General features: G+C 36.7%; 1 protein-coding gene across 2 annotated transcripts in view; it reads right to left on the minus strand.

Moving 5' to 3' along the window:
• PREX2 (phosphatidylinositol-3,4,5-trisphosphate dependent Rac exchange factor 2) overlaps positions 1 to 23,606 on the minus strand; it is a 173,320-nt gene that overhangs the window by 36,413 nt on the left and 113,301 nt on the right. For both annotated transcript variants that reach the window (XM_030495245.1, XM_030495237.1), the window contains exons 32-36: positions 18,825 to 18,866; positions 16,064 to 16,281; positions 13,209 to 13,311; positions 10,877 to 11,020; positions 6,654 to 6,768 (exon numbers count right to left, since the gene is read on the minus strand). In XM_030495245.1, the coding sequence (XP_030351105.1) occupies positions 6,654 to 6,768; positions 10,877 to 11,020; positions 13,209 to 13,311; positions 16,064 to 16,281; positions 18,825 to 18,866 (622 nt within the window). The remainder of the gene's footprint in view (positions 1 to 6,653; positions 6,769 to 10,876; positions 11,021 to 13,208; positions 13,312 to 16,063; positions 16,282 to 18,824; positions 18,867 to 23,606) is intronic.

Below are 23,606 nucleotides of genomic sequence, written 5' to 3' on the forward strand. Positions count from 1 at the left end.
AATCGGGAGACAAATTTAGCTATTATTACCTTGTTATGTCCTTCAGAGTGAATGCTTAATTTTCAATCTCTCCTTCATAAAGATTTTGCATTTAGAGAGTGTTCAGCCACGAATACCTAGTTCATTTGGAACCACATTATAAAAAACTAAAAGGCATTAGATTTACAGGTTTTATAGTCATATAAACTACATGATAAATTTGTGCATGAAGCATTGCAGTCCAGTTTTACTGTGGCTTTTTCAAACACAAAGCAATATATCAAATACCTAGTATTGAAAATAGGAAAACAGGTTTCCACCTGCTTTCTAAATATCCCACCACATTGAAAAGAAACTATTTTCACAGACTCACTCTCTGGAACCTGCAGCTCTCCTCAGGTTAATCTCTTCTCTGAATTTGATGGCAATGACAAATACTGTTAATGTTGCTCATTAACATGTCGTTCACTGAGGTGGGTAGACATGAGGGAAAGGAGAGCAAGACTAAAATCACAGGACAACAGCGGCACAAGGACAAACAGCATAAGCTTCTTAACCACATGAGCAATTTGGTTTGGAAAAGCTTTCCAGTGGAAACAGTGGGGCAAGGAATCTGCCAGTTTTAAGGTGGATTTTAATGCATTTATTACAGAAATTTATATATGCTCTGGTCTTTGTGATAATGCAGGTATTGCCTTGAGGACCCATCAGTTTGTTCTAGAAACAGACAAGCTCTTTCTTTCATAGTAATTAACTATCTCTAAGTGTATATATCCTTTATGTCATTGTATCTCATTTATACCAAAGCAACTATTAGAGAATTTTAGTTCAGCCTGAAGCCATAAGTGCCATCACATCTATTTTCTGCCTTGACTAAATTATACAGGATACAGAAAACATCAGCCTGCCAAGAAGCCTGCAGCTTGAGAGGCTGCTGTGCGTGTATACGTATGTGTATAAATAAAAAAGATGTTATATTCCTCACACAGATTTTGTTCCATGCCTACATAAATTCTGGGGGAAGAAATAGTTCCCTTTTCTTATCTTTTTAAAAATTAAAAGAAATAAGAAAACCCAATAACATGAAAACCACATGGATTATAACATCCTTGAATAAAGAATTAAATTGAATTTGCCATCATTCTGTGGAGGGCTACTTATGTCAAAAATACAAGAGGCTTCAGACAGAGAAACTATTTGAAGTTACATAGTAAATGAAACACTTTAAAATGACAAATATTACATTCAGTGTAATCAGATGTTCAATGTAATGACGGTAGTTAGCTAAATCATTTGTCATTAGATTCACTGATTATAATTGCTTCCTTAGGGTAACAGGCTTGCATTTACCTCCTAAAACTATATCCAAGAAAGCAGCAACATAGGAAAAAATAAAAAAATAAATTAAAAAAAAAACCCACACCAAACCACAACGACAAAAAATGCAAAAAATGGCCTTTTCCCTTTACTGCTTGCTTTAGTTTTTCTTCTATTATGGCTGTACAACAGGCTACAAAAGTAGCTGCCAATAACCCTGGACACAGCTGACTTCAAAGAATAGTTCCAAATCACACAGAATGAGAGGCAGGAAGGAAGGAACATTTTTTCCAGACATTCTTTGTCTATTGATGCACAGGCAAGTTAATTACTACACAGTGGTAATTAGCACCCACACCAGTGGCGGGGATGGATAGCAATCCTCAGCTGTCTTTCCCACAGCGTGAGCTTATCTTTGGAGTGAAGAACTGGGTCATCATACAGTCAGATGTTTCACAAGAAAGCACCATGCTACGGTTGAAAGAAAAGGTATGAGAAAGTAGAGCTCTCCCAACCTAAACTTCATCTATTACTGTGCTAATTTCCCTCTGAATATTCCCAAACCAAGCCACCACAACACTGGGAACCAAATTTTAAAGGTGTTTGGATGTCTAAATGCAAGCACAGGTGCTGAAGAGGCATTAAAATGCTTATGAATTTAAAAGCCAGTGATTTCACTAATTTCTCATCATCTAAAAATTATCTGCATAGACAGTTTTGGAATCCAAATAGGTATACTGATGTGCAGCAAAGCATACTGCAGAGCCCAGAAGCTTGAAGCACACTTGGTACAGCCACATCCCTGCACCCTACTGAATGACCTGTGCCCTGACCATCCTCTCCGCCTTTGAGATACATCCTTTGTGTGCACAGACATGTCCAGGAAAAAGCTCTTAAAGAGCAGATGTGCCTGAACTTTTCTTATTAAGAAGCTAACCAAGAGCACCTGTAGAAAATTGCATTTTAATAGAACGTCGTAAGAGGTACCCACTATTTTCCCAGAAAGAGAATTCACAGACAAAAGGAGAAAAAAAGACTAATCTAGTGAGATGTCAAATACACACAGAGAAAGGAAGAGTAGAAGAGTAACCCTCCTTACTACTGCAGGCTGAAAGCCCAAACCTATGATAACTTGGGCGAACATTACAGAAGTTGTCATTCCCATGCTCATCAAGGTGCATTTTAAAAAACGGCTTACTTTTTGCAGGAAGCTAATCCAAAACCTGATTTCTCTGAGGATAATAACTGTTCTCATATCCAACTAAATGTTTTACCTTAAAGTCACTATTCAGTCCAAGGATTGGCTGAGTGATGGCCATTCAGCTAACCTGCCTGTCAGGGTCTGTCCCAGCTTCCAGCTGGCTGCACTGGAACCAAACCTTTGGTTGCAGTAATGTTGGTAAGATTTATTTCTATGCAATGTAATAATAACTACCATACTGAATCTCACTCTGCAGGAAAGAAACCTTTACCAAGTATAAAAATCATATCCAAAGGACGGAATGTATTTTAACTAAGTCATTCTTAAAGAAGTAATGCTTCAAAAATTACAATTCAAGTCCATTCTCATGTTTTTAGGATTACATAGATGACTCAAGATTTGCAAAAGAATACTTCAGCCAACCAAGCAGTCCAAGTAAATATAGTGCATTTGTGAGTCCTTGTTATTCCTATCAGCATTTGCAGTAGTTACAGAACTAAAAACCATTGTGTCCTGCACTGTTGAAGCAAAATCGTCTCTGGTATCTGTAAAAGCAAAAGGACTGATTCAGCATGGAAAAAGCCTATTTGAATGGCAAAGAGTATCAAAGGAGGAAGATGGAGAAAAGTGTGAGGAAGCAGGAATATACAAAATGGGCTCAATTAACATCAGCCTCTGTGCAGGTCAGATACACAGGTTCCTTCTGATCCTCTTCTAAATTAGAAGACAGCTGATGAGCTATCAAACATAGTAATAAAGATCTTCAAAACCTCTGCTGACCTAATTACTTTCATTTGGTTGTACCGCATGTTTCTCATTAGCAAACAATTTGATGAGGTTAAGTTCACATTGCTGGCAACTACTGACACCAGGTCAACTTGCAAACAGAACTTGAGCATAACTTTCTTTTCCTTATCAGTGTCAGAGAAACAGAATTGGTGAATTATAAAAGTAAGTGAAACCTGGCTGACTGTGAGAAAGAAATCCAGCATGATTAAGAATAACTGTGGGCCAGATGCTGAAGATTTCCCAGCAGTTTCAGAACTTTCATAAGCTATATACTGGGTTTTTAGTTTTGGTTTTGTTTAGTTTTTGGTTTTTGTTTTTTTAAAATAGCATCTTCATTCTGATAAAGGACTTGCTATATGTTCCTGGGGGAGGGGATGTTGCCTCAGGAATTGCAGCAAAACCTCAGCTTTGGCTGGCCTTAGAATAAGTGTCCCTTACATTATGAAATAGATTAAAATAGTTAGGGTTAAGTTTATTATAGAAGACGAAGGGACATTCTTTCCTTTCCACATAAGCATGCAGTTCTATAACTGATTTTCAACTGTCTTGAATGCATTCTCATAAAAATATTGATCTTATCATTACTACTTCATAGTTGAGGTAGTATTCCAAAAGCCCCAAAGCAAGAACCATGAAAGACAGAAGCTCTTATGATGCTCAAATCAATGTCAAGGAGGACAATTTTGCACGTGGATTTATTGTATAATTTCTGATACTGTGGAAAACCTGGTCACAGTTCCACAGTTATGAATGAATTCTGCAGTAAAAGCAAGTATTTGGCTTCTTGACTTTATACAATGGATAAAAGTTATCCTTCCTGAAATTCATTAAAAACTTACTAATATTTCTTTTGATTCATTCAAATAAATTATTTTTAAATGGATCTTTTAAGGCACACATCAGTATCCGATCTGTCACCCAAAAGACCACATACCTCAAAAATTATCTATGTACTCGAACTTTAACAAGACTTTTCCACAAGAAATTGAGAGGTAGCTGAGCAAAGATACTACTAATTTTTAATTTTACTATTTTGCTTGGGTACCTCCCAATTTAGGCCAACATAAGTGGGACCATGCACAAAGTAGTCTCATTTGTTTTACATTTTATTTATTAGAGCATTATTATCTAAATGCATCAGGAATAAGAGAAGATGAACTTGTGTCAAGAGTTCTTATCAACAGATGGCTTGGCTGCAGTGTCACTGCCAACCAATCATTTCATTCTCACTGGTTCCCATCCTCTTCTCCCACTACTTTTTCCTTTGCTGCTGCTCTAGCAATGGAAAGATTATAAGATGGTCATTAAGTTGCCATTTCAGAAGCAAGCAATGCATTCCTTTTCTATGGAGAAAGAATGGTTTATGGGTTGTGTCTTGAATGACTTAGTTTATTACTGATTAGGTGGTTCTGAGGAGGATTTCTTCCAGGTGAAGAGCTTAAGATATTATTATTGCACTTCAGTATGTTTCCAGGGAATACTCATTTTCCTTTTTTGTTCTTCTTTAGAGCAATTATCTGAATGTTAATATCTTTTGCTGCTGTAGTTACTTTATTAGATTCTCCTGGCCAAACACCTACACAGGCTAGTAAATGGCAGAACAAGAAAGAAGCATCTGCTTTTCTGTTTTTTTCTCTTCACACTATGTCAGTGAATTTCTGAAGCTGTTTGTGCCTCATTTAAGAAATGGGTATAGTTCACCAGAAAGCAAACAAAAAAAAAAAAAAAATTAAAAAAATCAATTACTGAATGTTCTCATCAGACATTAGATGGCTGGAAAAAAATTCCAAAGTTTTCCTGTTCTTGTGACTGGACAGAGTTGTCCATGGTAATTTTTGTTGACTGCTAACTTTTTCATAGTAGCTTCTTGCAAAACTAGGCCTTGGAGGTTGGCAACTGATCAGAGCTGTGAGTCACAACACCGTATGAGGAATGTACCTCATTAGAGCCACAGCATGAATGGAGGTCCTAACACACGAGGTAAGCAAGGCCAGGGAACACTAGAGCATAAAGTCAGGAAGAATTTCTTTTAAGGATTTTCATGGTGACTAAACTGGGCCTATTCATAGAAAAACCAGCACAAAAGATTTTCCTTGTCCAACTGATAGAAATTTCTTTCTAATGCTAGCTGACTTGATCTAAGCCAAATACTGACATGACCAAAGCTTTCTGTAAAACTGATTTATAACATAAGCCTTGTAAAATAAATACTCAGGATGAACTTTTTTCCCCCAAATAGGAAGTACTAATACAAGAAGATGGAAAACACACTAAATAAATACTACATTTGTCCTTAACATAGAAGTGCACTGACACAAATGTCACAAAACACGAAATACATAACACTCACTGAATACAAATAGGTTTAGAATCACTTTTGCTATAGTACTGCTTAGATTAAAACAGAATCCAGGGAGTCCACTGCTTTGATAACTGCTTTGATATTAGAGAAATACTTTTCCAAGATCCATGAAGAAAACCTTTCAAAAATGGGAGTGGGCCAACAGGTGAAGGAACTGGAAAAGGAGACCGTCATCCTCTTTCCCCTTCTCTACTGTCCTTAACCTCTTTTTCTTTTTTAACTCCTGTTCTCTGCTGCTTTTGAAACAGACCTAACTATTCTAGTTAAATGATAGTGTTTCCATCTGATTCAAGATTTTTAAAAGTGATTTTACTGCAGTCCTTTGCACCCTTTTTCTTCAACTCACACGCAAATAAGTGTACTCAGATGTTTTTCACAGATACAGTGAGATGCAAGAGTGGTCTATGTACACCTCTTCATTATTTCACTTCATAATAGATTACTTTGTATACCAGAAATTCTGTCTTTATGTGCAACTTCTTCACGAAATATTTACTGAAATACAGAGCTTCATAATCTTTACATATACGGGCAAGTATGCACTCTGTAACCCATACCCAAAGCTGATGCAAGTATCCAAATATGTTTATGTTCCCATTAGTCTGGCGGGGAGTGGGGAGGAAGATGCTCAGCTTTGAGAAAAACAAGACTATTTTTTAAATTCCATTCTGTAGATGTTAGGTAAATATGGTCTTCAAAACTAGATCATAATGTTTAGCAATTCTAATACTTTATTTGTGATCACGTAGACATTTCCACTTTTATATACATTAGTACAACAACCTGGAGGCAATTACAGCTATAACTTTCATGGTAAAACAATTCTTTAAAAGTAACTTAACAGTGGAGAAATCAAGTCAAAACCATGAATCTTGAATCTTATTCAATCATGCACCAAAACACAACTACCATACAACACACTTCAGTTTAAAGATGTGTCATAGAAACTGAGTTGAAAAGCAGATCATGGTAAACTAATCTCAGGAATGTTGGTTTATTACCCACCGTAGTTTCTGGTTATACTGCTTGACTTTTTCTAGTGAGGCTGCATTAATCTGAGCTTGAAATTCTTCTACTGAGACACTGTCTCTGTAATAATATCCTTCCATGCTCTCCAGTGCTGGGAAAAGAGAAAGGAGAATGGAAAAGAGAAAAAGCAGTATTAAATATTTAGCATTCACCTTCTGTGTACCTTTGTTCACACACTAGTGAATTACTTTTTAACCTTGATGCTGTGACCCTGCTGTGGATTGCTGAGTTGAGTTACGTATGTCTTCAAATTCATACAGCACTCTCTTTAAGATTTCACTTGCAAGAAAAACTATATTTCTTGACCTGTGGAAAACATAAAGGAGAGCACTAGTTTGGGTTCCATTGCTCTAATGAAAGTACTCCTGCCCCGTGAATGTAAATGTGAGTTCTAGTTCCAATATATCCTGTGAGAAAACAGTAGAATGAGCTGGGGTAAAGCAAATAGAAGATTAATATACCAGCTACTTTCATAGAGGGAGACCTAACAGCTTCTTACGCAGCCTGATCTGGGGAGATGTGGAGCACCTGAACCGCTAGTTATTCCACTGATAATGTGAATGCCTTCTCTGTCAAATCAAACTTCTTTGGATCTCTGAAAATGCCCCGTAAGCTCCTTTTTCTGGAATCAGGTAAGTTTCTAAAGTCAAATACTAAACTATGTCCACCTTAATTGTATTCACTTCACCAAAGCAAGGATGAATATGACTACAAGAACTCAGGAACTAAACAAAGACTTCTATTAAAGGAAGGATTGTATGTCCTTCTCATACAATCATTGCACAGAAATTAAAAGGAGGAAGAAATGAATGCACTATGGAAGAAATTCCATTTTGGGATGCTCTTCCCAGCAACAGTTTTCAAAAAAAAAGAAAGCAAAAATAACATTCCCCCAGCCCCTTTACTTTAGATGCTTGGGGAAGTTTAACCTTTTCTTCAGCCAAGTCAAATCAGGCATTTGAAATGTTCTCAAGAAACTTTGGACTGGAAAAATCAACATCTTCACATTAAGAGGTTAACCTTTTTATAACATACAGGCTCTTGGTGAAATCGTTTTTTAGGGAGAAGCATTAAAGATTTTACAATTAGGAATATTGCTACTTTAATAATCCATACACATTCTAAGAACTCATCACCCTATCAGAAAATGCAAGTAATAAGCAGAGCTCTGATGGAAACATGCTGCTGTCTTACAGCTTCAGCTGCACAAAGAATATTAATTCTGCTTGTACTGCTTAATATGACCAGTTAATAAATAATTCATTCATTGTGAAAGAACATGCAAATTGAGTTGCACTCCCCTTATGTATTTTTGGAGTTTGTAATTCTACTTTTGCGCAAAAAATATTCAATTTCAACAGTCAGACTTGCTCCTTAACTTCCTTGTTGCTAAGTCACACCAGAAAGCCCATACAAAAATATCCACTGAACTCCATTTATAACAGCATGTTAGTGCAAACAAAGTTGATAAACCATACTGCTTATTTTACTGCCATAAAGTTGGTTTTATCCAATTAGATTACCCAACCAGGAAACTCAGTTGTCTGTCGGGACTGGCTGGAGCACATGGTTCTGCCTTTGCAGGCACTGCAGGGGTCATCCTCATGGGTGTTGGCAGGGAAGCCCACAGTGAGAGCTTTGGCTCTCCTCTTTTGAAGGGTTTAACATTTTTCTACCTAATATATTAGACAAGCATGTCTTTTGTGGTATTCCTGAATCCGAGTTAGGATATTATGGCCTGAATGCATAGCCAACTGAATGGGAAAAAAAACCCTGGAAGGATGGTAGGCTCAAAGGGTAGTTAGACAGCAAACTGAACATCAGCCTGCAGTGTTCTTTGGCAACCAAGAAGGCCAAGAGCATACTAAATTGTATTAATGTAAGCATGGCCAGGTGACTGAAAGAAGTGCTTGTCCTCACTTTACTTAAAACTCATTAGACAGCACCTTAAATACTGTGTCTAGTTTTGGGCTCCACAGTACACAAAAGGTGTTGATCAACTGGAAAGAGTTGAGCAGAGGTCACCAAGATGGTCCACCAAGGTGGAGCACGTGCTCTGTGAGGACAGCCTGAGGGACTTGAGCTTGCATTAGAGGCCTCTTGAGGTCCCTTCCAGTCTGCATTATTCTAGTATACTACAAAAAATTAAAAAAATTAAAACCTCAACATTATTAAGAGACTAAGTTGCAATTTAAATTAAATTTTATTTTATTTTTAAATAGTGTCTTTTAATTAAGCTTATTTATTGCCGAGATCTCAATGCTAATATAGGAAATAGAGAAATCTGAGCACCAAGAGCAATATATCAACATTCTCAGATCCCAGTCCTACAAATCAGGACCCTTTTGAATGTATACACTGAAGCATACAGTTGTACAAAATGGTTTTTACGAGTAGATGGATACATAATGTAGCCTGGGTAAACATTTTAAAACTTTTTAAAATGTCTGCACTGTCAATCTTGAAAACATATAGAGTTGTAATTTTAGGCATGGAGCTATGCAACACAAAATAGAGTAACAGAGAGAAACAGACTGATGTTCACTGATGTGTCTTTTGGATAATGTATTCCAAAAACATGATTTTCAAAATGCTCCATTTGAAAACATCACTAGCCATTGTTTTTTAGGCAGGAAGCAGCTTAGTTCTGTTAAGACTGGGAAGCAAGAATTCACTTCACAGAGGAACTTACAGAAGATTTCTACATTTGTTGCTAATAAATTTCAGTCAAAGATGGGGATCTACTGAGTTAGTTTGATGGCAGCTCCGCCAAACCTCACAGAAAAGAAGTAAAAAATAGAATCCTGATTAAACACTAGGATTTAACTTTTTATCCAGGATTTCTTATTCTTGGAGTGTAATGGACTATTTTGGAGGGGGATCCTTGAAAATCAAAGACATTTGGTATGAAGAAGAAAGAAAAAAAATTCTATATCACTGAAAATTATTAAGCGGATCTAACACTTCTTAAATAAATCTTTGCTCTTTTCCTTTAGCTAACTACAAAGATGCTTATCCTAAGACTCAAATGTTTAGGGCTTCTGGAAACAGAAAAGGAAAAAATTCTGCAAAATCAATTCTGTAGCACGTGGCATCCCCTCCCAAATCTAAAAAAAAATATAAGTGTTTCCAGGATTTCATCTGAACCAAGGTATTTTCTGTTCTCTTTCATGAGCCTTTTTGTCTGCTTTACTGAAACATGTCTGCTGCTCAGTATTCTCATTTCCCCCTATGACTGAAATCAATCTGCTCAAAAGAAATACATTGAAGTCTGTCTTTATATCAGTTTGGTTAAAAAAAAAAAAAAAATATAGAAAAATCACACTTCATGGATCTTATTTTTAACAAATTGTATGTTTTAAGTTTACAGTAAGTTTGGTTATTTCTTTGTGTATCTTACTGTTTGCTATTTCCTTTTATATCCTCCTTGTCTACCAGAGACCAAACCCTCCTCGAAACCTTAATTTGTATGCTGACTTTTGCCTGTTCCACACAGACCCTGGAAGCAAGGTATGAAGTACTTTCAGCTCCTTCCAAAATCAAAGGCAGCTCAAGGCAATCAGCACTTCGCATTCACAATTTCAGTGAATCAAACTCCATGCTCCTGATGACTGTAATGACACTGCAGCTAATGCAGGCTGCCTGCAATTTATGAGCTCTCTGAGCATCCGCGCCATGATTTATCACTTCAGTAACATTTACAGTGTCATAACTACAAAAACCTGAAAACGTTATTTAAGTCTTCATAACATTTTGAAGAGACAGAATTCTCACAGGATAACAATTTAGTCCTTAAACTTGAAGTAACAGGAAAAGTTTACGATAGCATTTGGAATGCAAAACAGTTTTAAAAGCAAGTTTCGTGGTCTAAATATTGTCCACTAATGTCTACAAAGAAAAATATTGATGAAATAAGATGCGCAATATTGATGAAAGAAGATTCACACTTTGGTGTTGGAATCATGTAACAGGCATAAACTTAGAAATGTATACCCATACCTCTATTTTTTAAATCACAAATCTCAGCAAATTCACATTTTAATTCAAAGTTCTCAATAAATGCCCACATTAAACAACATATTTAAATATAAGCATTGTGCCCTTATAGTTACAAAGAATTTAAATCAGAGTGATTAAGTAGAGTTTTAAAGAGAGTTAAATATTACGTGAAAGAATTGGGGGATTAAAACTCAAATTACCTTGTGAGAAAAGTACTGGGTGGATTTTAAATCCCCCTCCATTCTTCAGCCTTTGAGGAAGCTGTTCAAAATGGTAACTATCAAGGTAGAAGTAAACCTTCAGGGTCTGACGGCTTCCTTCTGCTTGGTATGTGATCGGTACATCTAAGAATAGAGTCAGTATTATTATTTCATTAAAAGCAATGACATGTCCTTTTCCAGAAACTGTTAGATAAAAATAACTGCAAACGCAAAACTAATACGCACAGTATTTTACACTAAACTCGGTGTTGCTGTGGTCACTTCTGGCCTACCCATTATCATGAAGCAGATAAACAGAAAAGCAGTGACTGTCATCTTCGTCAGCCTGTCAATGACAGCAAAAATACTAAGAGAATACTTCTGTTGGCAACATCAATACTTGCATTCCCTGTAATTCTGAACTATGTACATAGTTTGAAATCACTGCAAGGATACCTTTAGCCATATTTCACATGCCTTCCTCTGGTGCATGACAGTTTGATATATAGAGTCAGATTTTGCCCAGACTTACGTGGGACAGAACACAAGTAAATATACAGTAGCTACCAGCATATTCATTAAGTTATTATTAAAAATCAGGATTCAACTAAGAAAACCAATGAAGAGCGTATTTCACTACACTTTGACAAGCTAAATGTCATAATACATCCATTGGTGTAGAGCTCAGGGCAACTAAAGGAATCATTCTGCAGTTAGAGTGATTCCCCAACATACATTTTGTGTATTATGCCAGATGACTAACATGTAATGAGCATTAGCAAAAGCTGATAAAAATTTTCCATTTAGCTAAATCTCTCAGAGGAAGTCAGTTTAATTCAATTTAAGCTTTGTATATATTTCCTGTTTAAGTTTCCATACATAGGTCTCCAAGCTGAAAGCAGTAACAATAAAATTTAGTGATTTGCACCAATAACATTATTACGAAGTTTTTACACTGTGTGCATAAATTATTTTATACCTAAACGGAAAAGATTAAAAAAAAAACCAACAAACCCAAACCAAACCAATTTTTCATAATTTTTGCTAGTAAGACTTTATTTTCTTTTATTGATTATGCAGAATGATAAATGGGAAAAAAACTAATTTACCAGTTCCTTGTCTTACGTAACCACAGTCAGGATGAATAAACCAAATAAGGAAAAAAACCAAAAGGAAATATAGAATTTATTACAATCCTAGAACACAAAGACTTCCCATTTATCTCTGTTTTAGCACAGACACCTCAGTTGGAAGATACAGCAATAAGAACAGTTCGTAACATAGGCATAAGGTTAACTCCCCATCAGGAGGCCCTGGAACTCTGGTTCCATTTTGTTACCTGGCTTGGCAGGGTTTCTTTTGAAAACAAACACTCTGAACAGGGCCCTTACTTGAATTATACAGAAATATATATGGTCCTATATAGGCTAATTCCTGCCTGACTACCAACTCTGCGCTACTGAATTCTTTAGAGTACAGGCAGCTTTGTGGAGGAGCTTTGTGTATTCTGGTTTTGGTTACTGCAGAAGTTCTCTCATGTGTGGTCTCAATGCAGCAAGGGAATTGTTTTGGAAAAGCTTGATGTGAAGCAGACATGCTTTCCTCCCTTCCCAGGGGAGTTACAAGACTTGGGAAAAAATGAGGGCTTTTTGCTCGCTAAACAAAGTTCACTGCAGGAAAATCTCTACTGGTTGAAAACATATTAATAAAGGAGTGGCAGAAAACGAGTGAAGGGTATGAACGGAAGACTGCAAAGACAGTCCCTTCCTGCGAGTTCACAAACATTGTGAGGCAGGGTTCAGGACCCTGATCGTCTGCACCAGCACGTCTTCCAGCAGAGGAAGTTTCTTGCATAATTCAAAGCTATCCTAATACTGTTTGCCATCTCCTTTCAAGGAACTCTTCCAAGATCTACTTTGTCTTTCAGATGATAAAACAAAATGGTTTTTACGCTTCTCCGTTATCATCTCGATGGCATTTCTCTATTAAGACCTTCAAGCTTATTTTACACATAACTCTTCAATAATAACTAGATCTTCCAGGGACTTTCCTGGTTCAGTCACATACTCCCAATGGAAAATTCAGTTAAGCAAACAGTTTTGACCCCCAAGGTTACTGACATTGCCAGATAAAGATTCTGCATTGTCACTCATGTTAGTTGCATTTCAGGACATCTAGGAATATTACGAGCGCTACAGATTTACTAATTCTCCATAATCCCAAATCATATAATATTCCCTGTAGGGAGGTAATGTTCTAAGAGAGTAAAATGTTACAAATACAGAAAATGTTTCTGAACAGTAAAGCCCAGATATTCATTATAATTACTCACTTGCAACTAATGGTTCTGGCTCTGACTGTCTGAAGTAAAAAGTAACTTTTTCCAAGTCAAACAGCGCAACCAGTGTATCTTCTAGCATGGCTTGCTCATCAGCCTAAAAAAGGCAAAAGTGAAATGATCATTTCAGACAGATGTTTTCCCTACCAGAAACAATACGAGAGCAGGACATAAAAGTAACTACAGAATGTTGCACAACATTTCACTAATTCACTCCTAGAAAATGTAATTATCTTTGTTTCTATTGGTATTCTATTCATGTATTACTAGTCCAAGATCACTAAAATGAAAGTTATCATTTCACATAGTAAATTAATAGGTAACATATATTTACCATTACTTCTCATGGTTTTAATCAAACAATTCTGTAATTATTCTTTATGCAAGACACCAGACTTCAACACCTTGTCTTGACACCAGGTGTAGCTTGTAAATTAACAGAGGGGAAAATCGAAAACAAAATTCTTCCTTTTAGCAATTTTCTTAAAAAAAAAAAAAAAAAAAAAAAAAAAGCAGCCATACCTTTAGCATTTCATTTATAAACAACAGATGAGAGTTCATTGTGTCCACTCTAAGCACCAATAATTGACCCAGTAGCTCAGAATGACTACAGCTCAGGGTGATTTGCACCTTCACCTACAAAACTTTAGATGCAAACCAAGTGTGTAAATACGCCAATATTCTGATTTGCACGTGTGGTTCACTGTGTAGTCCTGAGCTAAATAAAGAGATCCAGACTAATTTAACAAAAAAAGCTTCAGGAAGTAAATAACTAAATTCCCAGGACACTTCACTGAACTGTTGTAAAGGAAAATACTAATCTACAAGTACAGTTATCTTGAGTTAAATATGCAGAGCAATTATAGCAGAAATCAATAATCACTTGAAATAATACTATTCTTTATACACCTGTCCCCTAGCACCTGAAGTTTGCAGGAGCCAAATGGAAATCTGAGGCGTGCATTTTTCCTCCTCTAAGAACTGGAAAAGTAGGAAGGCAAAGACTAACAAACTAGCTGCCTATAAAATGAGAATAAACTATAGCTTACTGAATTATAGAAAGAAAAAAAAAAAAAACCCACATGATTTTCCCTGATCAATATACTGAGAGAGCATTCCTCCTTGTATTTATGAAAAAGCAAATCTGCTAGAAATATTTTGTATCCTGGTTCAATTTATGAAGTATCTATGGACAGAGCAGTTTTATCAGCAGAATAGTCTGAAAACCATTCAGTGACATGGGAAATCTTTACACACTGCTCATTCTTTACTGAACTATGGCCATAATGAGTGTAATTTCCTCCAAATACCCTTGTTTAAAATAACACGGATCACTTGTAAGCAAAATAGTGCTGAGAAGGTATTGAAAAAGTTGCCTTTAAATACTTTCCCTCTGGTTAAGAACAGTTAGACAGAATAGACTAAATTTATTTTCAATTCAATAATGCATACTGCTGGTATTCGATTACATGAAAATAGCTCAGTACCATGCATTTTCATGACAAAGAAAATAACTACAATCTTGAAAGAAAAATGCAGAAGTATTCAGTGCTGTAAAGACAACAGTTATTTTGTGATAACATGACAACTAAGCACATGGAAAAACCTAAGACAGGCATCACTTGAATTTACTCTTGAACTCTGAGCACCAGTACATGTTGGTGCTGTATGGTGCTAAAAGCATCCAAAACTCATGACATGAGCCCAAGCTCCCCATGCCGTTCTTTCTTCACATACTCCTCATATGGATAAAGAACCCTCCTGTTTCTCTCAGGTACTGACTTGATCTGTTTTTAAGCTGCACACCTCGTCCTGACATACCCTGTCCCATGCCAGCCCACGTAGGTACCTCAACCACCCATGTGTTGCTCACACTAGCTCAAGTCAATGCTCTCCACCAATACCACAGACTAATAACTTTATTTTACCTTTATTTCAGAAATACCTTTATTTTTATTGATCTCTTCTGATTCTAAAGTTTATTAGGTCAGCAATTTGCTGACAAGATAACAAGGCAAGGAAAGAAGACCTTTGGTACTAAGGAACATCATCTGTTATCTGCATGGACTTCTATATAGTAGGATGTCTGAAATCAGTTGTTTGCAATGAGTAACTCTAGAGGCTGAGAAGACTGCCACAGAGCAGACCACATAGACTGCTTCACAGTTCTTTAGGTTAGCAGGAACCAGTCTAGTGTGACAAGCAGCTTAAATAGCTGAACAAGGACTTTGGATAACTGGAGATTAGAGGGCAACAAAGCCATGTCCCTTTTTTAACTGTTTCTTAAACCATGGCTCTTCACCAATCCTTGTAAAAAAATAGCAATCCCATGTAAAATCCCTTGTAAAAAAATCCAATCCCCCTGACAGGCTGCAAGATTTGCCCCATGACAGAGGCAAAACAGACAAGCATGTCTAGTCCTTCAACTACTACAGACACGTTGGGTTTTGGGGGAGGGTGCGATGACATTATCCAAACCAAGTATTTTATTTATCTTGCATTGCTGCTTATTGCAAACAGACGTTCTGGTTATCACCTAATACTACACTGCCTCCTAGGGAACAGCTACAATAGCAGTGGGAAGTCAAGGGTAAATTCACTATCTGCTAACTCAAAACAAACACAATAACGTCTTAGCGGAAAACATATTTCCCATATCACAAACAAAACATTTCCCATATCTGTAATTATCTAAATCACATTTTTTTTCCAAATAGCAGCTAATTAAGCAACAAGCTAAGCACTAAGGACACAGAAAATCACGTTTATAACTAAGACTGTTTAACCATGTCCCTGGTTCAGGGAACAAAAACGGGCTATGACCAAGAGTGTCACATGAGGGCTCTTACCAGGTTAGGCGAGAGCAGGGACTGGAAATGAAGGAGAAGACCTGCACTCGCTATCTGTTCCAACCACCTTCTGCTGGCTTCCAGCGTCTCCATTTCATATTCTTTGTTGTTGTCAAACATCTGATTTAAGGCCACCATTAGTTGCTCTGAAAAAGCACAGACTGTGGCTACTAGGCTCTGGCAGAAGACCATGTCTCGCCTCAGTTGTATCTCACTATCTGATGGGTAAAAGCCAAAAAAGGAAAAAGTAAAAATGGAGCAGAAGATTAATTAACAGCAAAGGAACTGGGCTGGAATTCTTTGTTGAAAAAACAAATCTTTTTAATGTAAAGTAAATTACAAGTGTACAGCCTAATGTTATTCCCAGTAAATAGCACTCCACAACCAAAACTGCCATTTTCCACATTAAAGGATTATTTTATAATTCTAAAATTATATAGAAATCTATTTAAAAGTCTGGAATTTAAAACAGTTCTCCATAAACAATGTATGTTTATCTTGTAGGTGCTAATGTACACGCCATCAATTCTATGTACTTTGGATGTTACAAGGTGACAGATGTGAGTCAGATCTCTGTTGCAATGTGAAAATCAGCTGGGCACAAAACCATTTACTTTTCAGAGGAAAGCAAGGACATTCAGAAACTCTTAATACAACTGAATCACCTGGTCAACTCCACAGCTACCAGCTGAGTAGGGCAGATGAAGACTGACTGCTGTAAATTGGAAACAGGGCATATAGGAGTGTTGCTACCAGAACCACAATCAATTCAAATATAATGTATATATGAATGTGAAATCTATAAAATAAGCACAGAGCAGCATCACATATCCAGGAAGCAGCAGAGATTGCTGGTGTCACGAAAGTCTAGGACAGGTCCCTAGGTAGAAGTCTACAGAATCATTAGCAGCTGATTTAAAATACAGACCAGCTAACCTACCAATTTATTCTGGAGGGCACAGGCATTAGATTAGTTAAAGGTCAAAAGAGTTAGAAAGAAATACATGTTCTCGATAAAGCACAGAATTGTGGTGATAAATATTCCGTTCTTCCTTCTTCCCCTCTTTCCCGAAGGTCTTTAAGTATTTTTATCCTTATGAGCTGTTAGGCAAGCATCAATCACAAATGCTACAGGTAGACTCAGAGCAAGAGAAGACTGGGTGATACTGAGGTCTTTCCAAAGTCTAAAATCTTTGCCCTCACTTTGTGATTCCTCTGCCTCTAAGAGGCTTGGCTCCTTTTCTACCTTCTCTATGGAGCTGGCAAGACTTTAGATGACTGGATAAGTCAGCAGAAATAATTCTGTACTCACAAAACTAATACTGACTTTAAAAATGTGCTTGTCTTGGACTGCAACTATTCCTCAAAGTAACTCCATTCTGTCTGTTTTCCTTCTGAGATCTTCTTCAGTCTTTTCCTCAACTATTGATAGTAGGGACCACTCTCTTATTATCATTTTGATTTCATTTGCCAGCCTCTCAGGAATTCAGGAATATTTGCCATAAATGCTCTAACCATTACTGCCTCTGCACTATGACTCACTGCTTTCTGTTTTGATTATTAAAATTAACCCCTCTCTCTCTCTCTCCAATCTCTCGAGTTGTGCAGAATCCACTAATGACAGAATTTGCATCTTTAAAACCTCCACCCGTCTCCAGCTTCAAAAATCCCACTGGCTTCTCCATGGTCAAAAACTCCAATGTCACAGCAGTGCTCAGGGATTTGAGCCCAACACACATTCTCTCTCCTCCCTTTGTTCAATTTTACCCCTGTTTGTCTAACAGCAGCTGACTTTCAGTGCCTTCCCGTTCTTCCTGCTTCTGAAGCAGTCCTCTTGTGTCTCCAGCACCCCATTTAATACTACTTGAACATCAGATACTGCATACAAGAGCACTTTGGGCTCTTTTTACAAAAAGGTTTTATAGAAAATAAAACTACAGAATTTACAATCTTATGAAACCATGTAAACAGGGAAAACTGCTTTAAAAAAATAAAGTCTGAGGTATTTTCTTAGGTCATTTCTTCTTTTAGAACACCTGAGAAATTACTAAGAACTTTTATGATATTAGGAAGAAATCTGACTGCCTTTTACAGTCAAATGTGGCTGCTTACTTGAACACTTATGCACCTACAAACAGTTGAGAATCTTCTGCCATAAGTATTGTTCTCTAAATACTGATTTACTGGTATTTATTTTGCAGACACACATGCCAATTTTGTGTATTTGAACCTGTATGCTTTATGGGGTGATGGTAGAATAATACACAGAATAATCAGACCCCTTCCAAAAAGGAGGGACTTAAAAAAATACATATTCTCTAAAAAAAACATAAAAGGAAAGGTTTGAGTTATAATAGTAAGGCAAGTCTGGAGATAGAGAGATGGAGATAGTAAAGAAAAAACACAGCAAATAGGAAAAAGCACAGCAGAAGAAAGACAGCAGAAGTACTGTGCACAAGCTCAGTGACTTAGTAGTTACTTCATCTGCCAAGATCCAAAGTAAATGACCAGAGAAGGTATTTTTGCATTAAAAAACTAAAAGAATGTGCAATGTTTGGTAGAAATGTCTTTGGAATTGCTGTGTTCTTCAGGAATCCTCACTGTAAACACAGGGGTAAAGTTGTTGATTGTCGGGTTATCTCATTTTTTTTTATCACAAGATTTTCTTCCTTTCTCTAAACACAGTATTCTGCCCAAAAGCAGAAAACCCCAAACCTCAAACCATCCCCCACTTCCCCCACTCCCAAACAAGCAAAATTACCTGTATATTCAAGAAGCGCCAAGAGGATTCGTGCCTTCACCTCTTTAAGAAAATAAAAAAAGGTAACATTGAGGTCACGGTTAAAAGTGTTTTCACAGTAATAATTTTATAAGCAGCTTAACTTCAACTTCCCGTGTAGGCAATCCTGATTTATACCTACAAAACAGTAATGAGTCTCATCCTCACTTAATTTTACACGATTTGATAAAATTGATAATAATCAAACACACCAGACTGGGAAAGACACATGAAGAGGCAGCTGCTATCTCAGAATGCATGTGTACCAGCTAGCCAGTGGAAGTCCACACATGAAGAATTCCACTCTTAAAATTGATTCCCACACTACCCCAATTCTTTCTTTTTTTATTTTCCCTCTCCTGTTCCATTCTTTAAAATCTCAAATTATCCTCGTTTTAATGCATACCAAAGCAACCAGGAAAATCAAACACTATTTCACTTTATTCTCAGCCTTCAGGATTTTATTTTGGTTCATTTCTTTCCACTTATTCTAAAAAGTACAGGTTAAAAAAAAAAAAAAAAAAAAAAAGCCTTAACTTACACTGACCAAAATTTGGTTTTATGCCTCTTTACCAATTCACACACACACACCCTTTTTTTTTTTTTTTTTTTTTTTTCTTTCTTTTGTTTTTAGGGGCTGTGGCTTCTTAAAGTTTGAAGGCTGAAGGAAGTGATTCTTCCCTTCTACCACGTATCAGACAGAGCACAAATCTAAATGTGTTAAAACCACCACTGCAAGGAACTGGCAGATTAAAAACCTGCCATAACCTTAGAGAATGTCAAATTTCCAGCACATCAGTTGTCCTGCAGTAACTGCCTGAAGGAACACACTGCTACTTCACATACTTTTGCATCTTCCAAACTTTATTTCACACACCCAATTTGCTGTGCAGCCTTATTTAAAGCCCTGCTCAGTGGACCGGTAGAGCTGCTATGGGGTATATGGACATAGGACAATTTGGTGATATGTTGCCCCCTACTAAAACTAACCTTATAATAAGCTTGAAATTTGAATTGTTTAAAATTTGAATGCAACTCAGACGATGGAACTGACATTGGAGCTGACTGTATCAACAGCACAGTCTGGATTTTGTGTGTACTTGAGCGTTATCTATGAAAAGCCCGAATCTTCCCCAAAAGTGACTATGCTTAAAAAAAAGAAGAAAACCTTTCAAGCCTAATCTTCATCCGTGCTGCACACGCATTGCAAAAAGAACTGGCAGTGCCTATGCTTCTGAAACGCATGCCCTCGGTATCTCGAATACAAGCATCAAAACACCCCAAATTACTGGTTATTCTCAAAAATTGCTGGGAGATAGGTCTTCCCTTAGCCTTCTGTCTTTTGGGAAAAAAGGAAAAACAAACAAACAAAAAACCCCACTTACTTACAGAGATTTATAACTTGGCATCTTGGAGTCTGAAAATAGCTTAGTAACTGAAAATACTAATTTCTATAGAGAAATACAGCTTTTCTCTGAAGAATTTAGATACACTGAGGCTATTACCTGCAGCTTGATTTATATCAGATTTGTTGGACCTCTGAATTCAAAGGCATTTGAGGTATTTATAAATAATGATTTCCTGCTTACGGGAAAATTACAGGACACTGCAGCTCTCCTTTATCATTGCAATAAGTCTTCATTTCAAAATACACCCACAGGCAAAAGAGTATTTTTAGGTTATTTGTATAAGTAGAGACTTATCTGGGGTTGGATGTAAACCATTTGCTTTTCAACAAATTCCAAATACAATGGAAGTTTTCACCCCTTCTTGCTACATGGCATATGGAAAGGAATAACTCCCTAGCAATTTAAATTTAGGGTTATATGATTTGTAATGCAAAATGCCTTCGACCTCTTTTAGTCCTAAACATTCTTTTATATTTTTTTATTTTTTTTAAATCATGTTATTCCGCTATTCTGATCTTTGCCAGTAAAGGCTAGATTTAATTTTATTTTCTTTCACACATCTGAAAATATTTCCAAAGTAAGACTGAGATTTGCGCTGCCTGTTTTATGATTTAAGTTGAAATACATTTTCTATACCTGTAATGACTGAAAGGGTGCTTCACTCCTCACTCTTAATTTAAATTAAAATAGATGTGTACTTTCTCAATTGCACAGTGTTTCCTGTTTAAAATTATTGTGCAAGCAAAATACTGCACTTCCTCATGCAGTTATGTGATTAGCTGACTAGAAATCTCACTTGCTTTAAATAATCTCTTTTGACCCAAACATCTTACCTTTTATTCTTTGGAAGAAGCAACTACAGAAATTTCTCCTCCTTTTTGTTCACTTACACCCTCCTGTTGTTCTGGCCAGTTTAGGTAATACTTTCCTTCTGAACGGTCCTTTTCTTTCCAAACATCTTGTTTGTTTTCCAGGTTGCTACTCAAGTCATCCTTCAGCTTTTCCTCTAGTGCTTTCTGATTCTCACGTTACATATCTCATGTACATCCAGAATCCTGTATTTACATCATTCTTTCTCTGTTCAGTGACCATTGAATTCCTGCCCTAACTACTGCTCTCTCCTGCACCAGACCTTGCTTCATGCTCATCTGATTTCAGTTAGATCCAGCTGGTGGTTGTGTCTCAAGTTTAATTTATACAGGGTACAAATTTAATATACAAATTCATATATTAAAATATAAATATAAATTGTAAAATATACATAATTTATAGGCTAAAGCCTGTGTAAATCACAGCCTGTGTAAATCACAGCAGTCTCCCAAAACTGCCTGAGGGGCACATTTCTGCCCTCAATCTTTTCAACACTGAATTCGTATACCTGTTCAGACATACCTTGGAAACTAATGCTTGAGAAGCAATTATTCACTTCCATTCTCCTACTTCTCCTTCACGCTATTTGTGCCAGGGAAATCATAAGAGGCAAGGCTTTTGGGTATCCATTACACTACACCAGCTCCTTGGTCCAATAGGCCAATTAAAATTGTAACGAATATGTGGATCATGATTCTCCAGAGTACTTCTCAGGACCAAGTATTAGTGATACCAGTTTGGGGGTATGGTGTGGAATAGGAATCAGATTTTTAAAAAAATACAAGAGAATAGAGAGCTGTAAAGACTAATGGAGAATAAACAACCTAAGATGATAATTTTACATGTAAACCCATGTATTTGGTTAAGGAAATGGCACAGAAGACAGTTGTTGGAAATCTCTGACAAAAGCTCAAATGCTATAGATGGGAGACCTAAGAATATGTAAAACTGGCAGACAGCTTCTGAGACACAGTGATGAGAGATGGTAAGACAGAGCTTGTGCTGTCCTTGAACAGCACAAGAATAATGCCTTTTACTATTTAGCTCTCTGAATCATGCACCGTTCACAAGCATGACAGTTGCAATAAACTTAATTACTGTAATTTATTAACAGAGAAAACCTTTTTAATCCTAATTTCAAAAATACTAGATAATGCCAATAGTATTACTGTTCTGTGAACATCAAGATTCCTTCCAATAAATAGCACCATTACATTATAGAAATCTTGTAAAAATAGGAGTTTTGTATTATACAGAGGCAGCAAGCCATTTGGACCTTTCTGAACTCTCCCACAAAATTCTGTTGTAGATTTAAACACAAATTTATCTGAATAACCTCAGCTCAACATTAAGGATATATGACCAATATTGAAATGGGTTAAGTCTATTCTATTTATGGGCAAAGAAGTTATGTAAAACTGGTCTGCTAGGCTTGGCTTCAGAAGAAGGGCAATGAAGGACTGATTGTTAAAGACCCATTTCCATTCCTCCTGAACTATGAAAGAAACCATGAGTAATACTTGAATATAATTTCGTTTAGGCTGAACATAGACCTGTATTAAAAAGGACCCAAAAATATTTATTCATTTTTCACTTAGTGACAGCCACCATTGAACTAAAAGAAGAATTCTTAGTTTTGGAGTGTCAAAGCACTGTGATCGACTCAAAAAGCAGGAGATATTTTTGTGGTTGTTTTTACAATTTTCTAACCCAAGGTCTTAAAATATGATTGTATCTGAAATGAGAAACACAAAAAGTCAGAGGAGAAGGAGTTTGTTTGCTTTGGCCAGTTGATTTTTGGAGGTTTATCTTATTGAAACTATCATGAAGTTCTTTTCCAGTGATCTGAAATACAGCAGTTTCTCCATGGGACACCGTGGAAACTAGCCAACAAAATAAAAGCAGCTAAACACACACACAAATCATTTAAAGCTAGACATGACACAAGTTCTTCTTCCCATGTAGACTCCTAGTGAAAATAGTTTTATGAAAATAATTTTGCTCATTATTTCTGCTTATCAAACAGCACAGGAAATAAAGCAGAAGCTACAGGCAAGACTTTCTGTAGATGAAATCCCAGTTACTTTATTATCAAGCCAGGAGAGAGAAGAGAAAAACCAGCTCACGTTATCAGTTGGTGGTGAAGAGGAGCAGACTACTAGGTAACTTTTAGGGCGGGAGGTGGAGTGATAGAACCAGTTGTGATGGAGTAAGTGAAAACCAGTGCAAGATGTTTGGCTTCATGACAGAATAGGGAGCATGATCTTAGAAGGATAATGATTCCAGATCAGTGACAGATAAGAATAAGATATGACAAAAGCTGTCCTGCAGAGTCTTCATCTTTCCATTCAAGACAGTAGAAGAAAGTAAGTTTAGTTTCAAGGAAAGCCCATTTTGGTAAATCATCCCCATGAAGTTCTGTGACAAACCAGTCAAATGACCACACTTGAGCAGCAACTGAAACAATGTAGCACATGCTACATTG

This window comes from Strigops habroptila, chromosome 1 (assembly GCF_004027225.2).
Source record: "Strigops habroptila isolate Jane chromosome 1, bStrHab1.2.pri, whole genome shotgun sequence".
NCBI classification, from domain to species: domain Eukaryota; kingdom Metazoa; phylum Chordata; class Aves; order Psittaciformes; family Psittacidae; genus Strigops; species Strigops habroptila.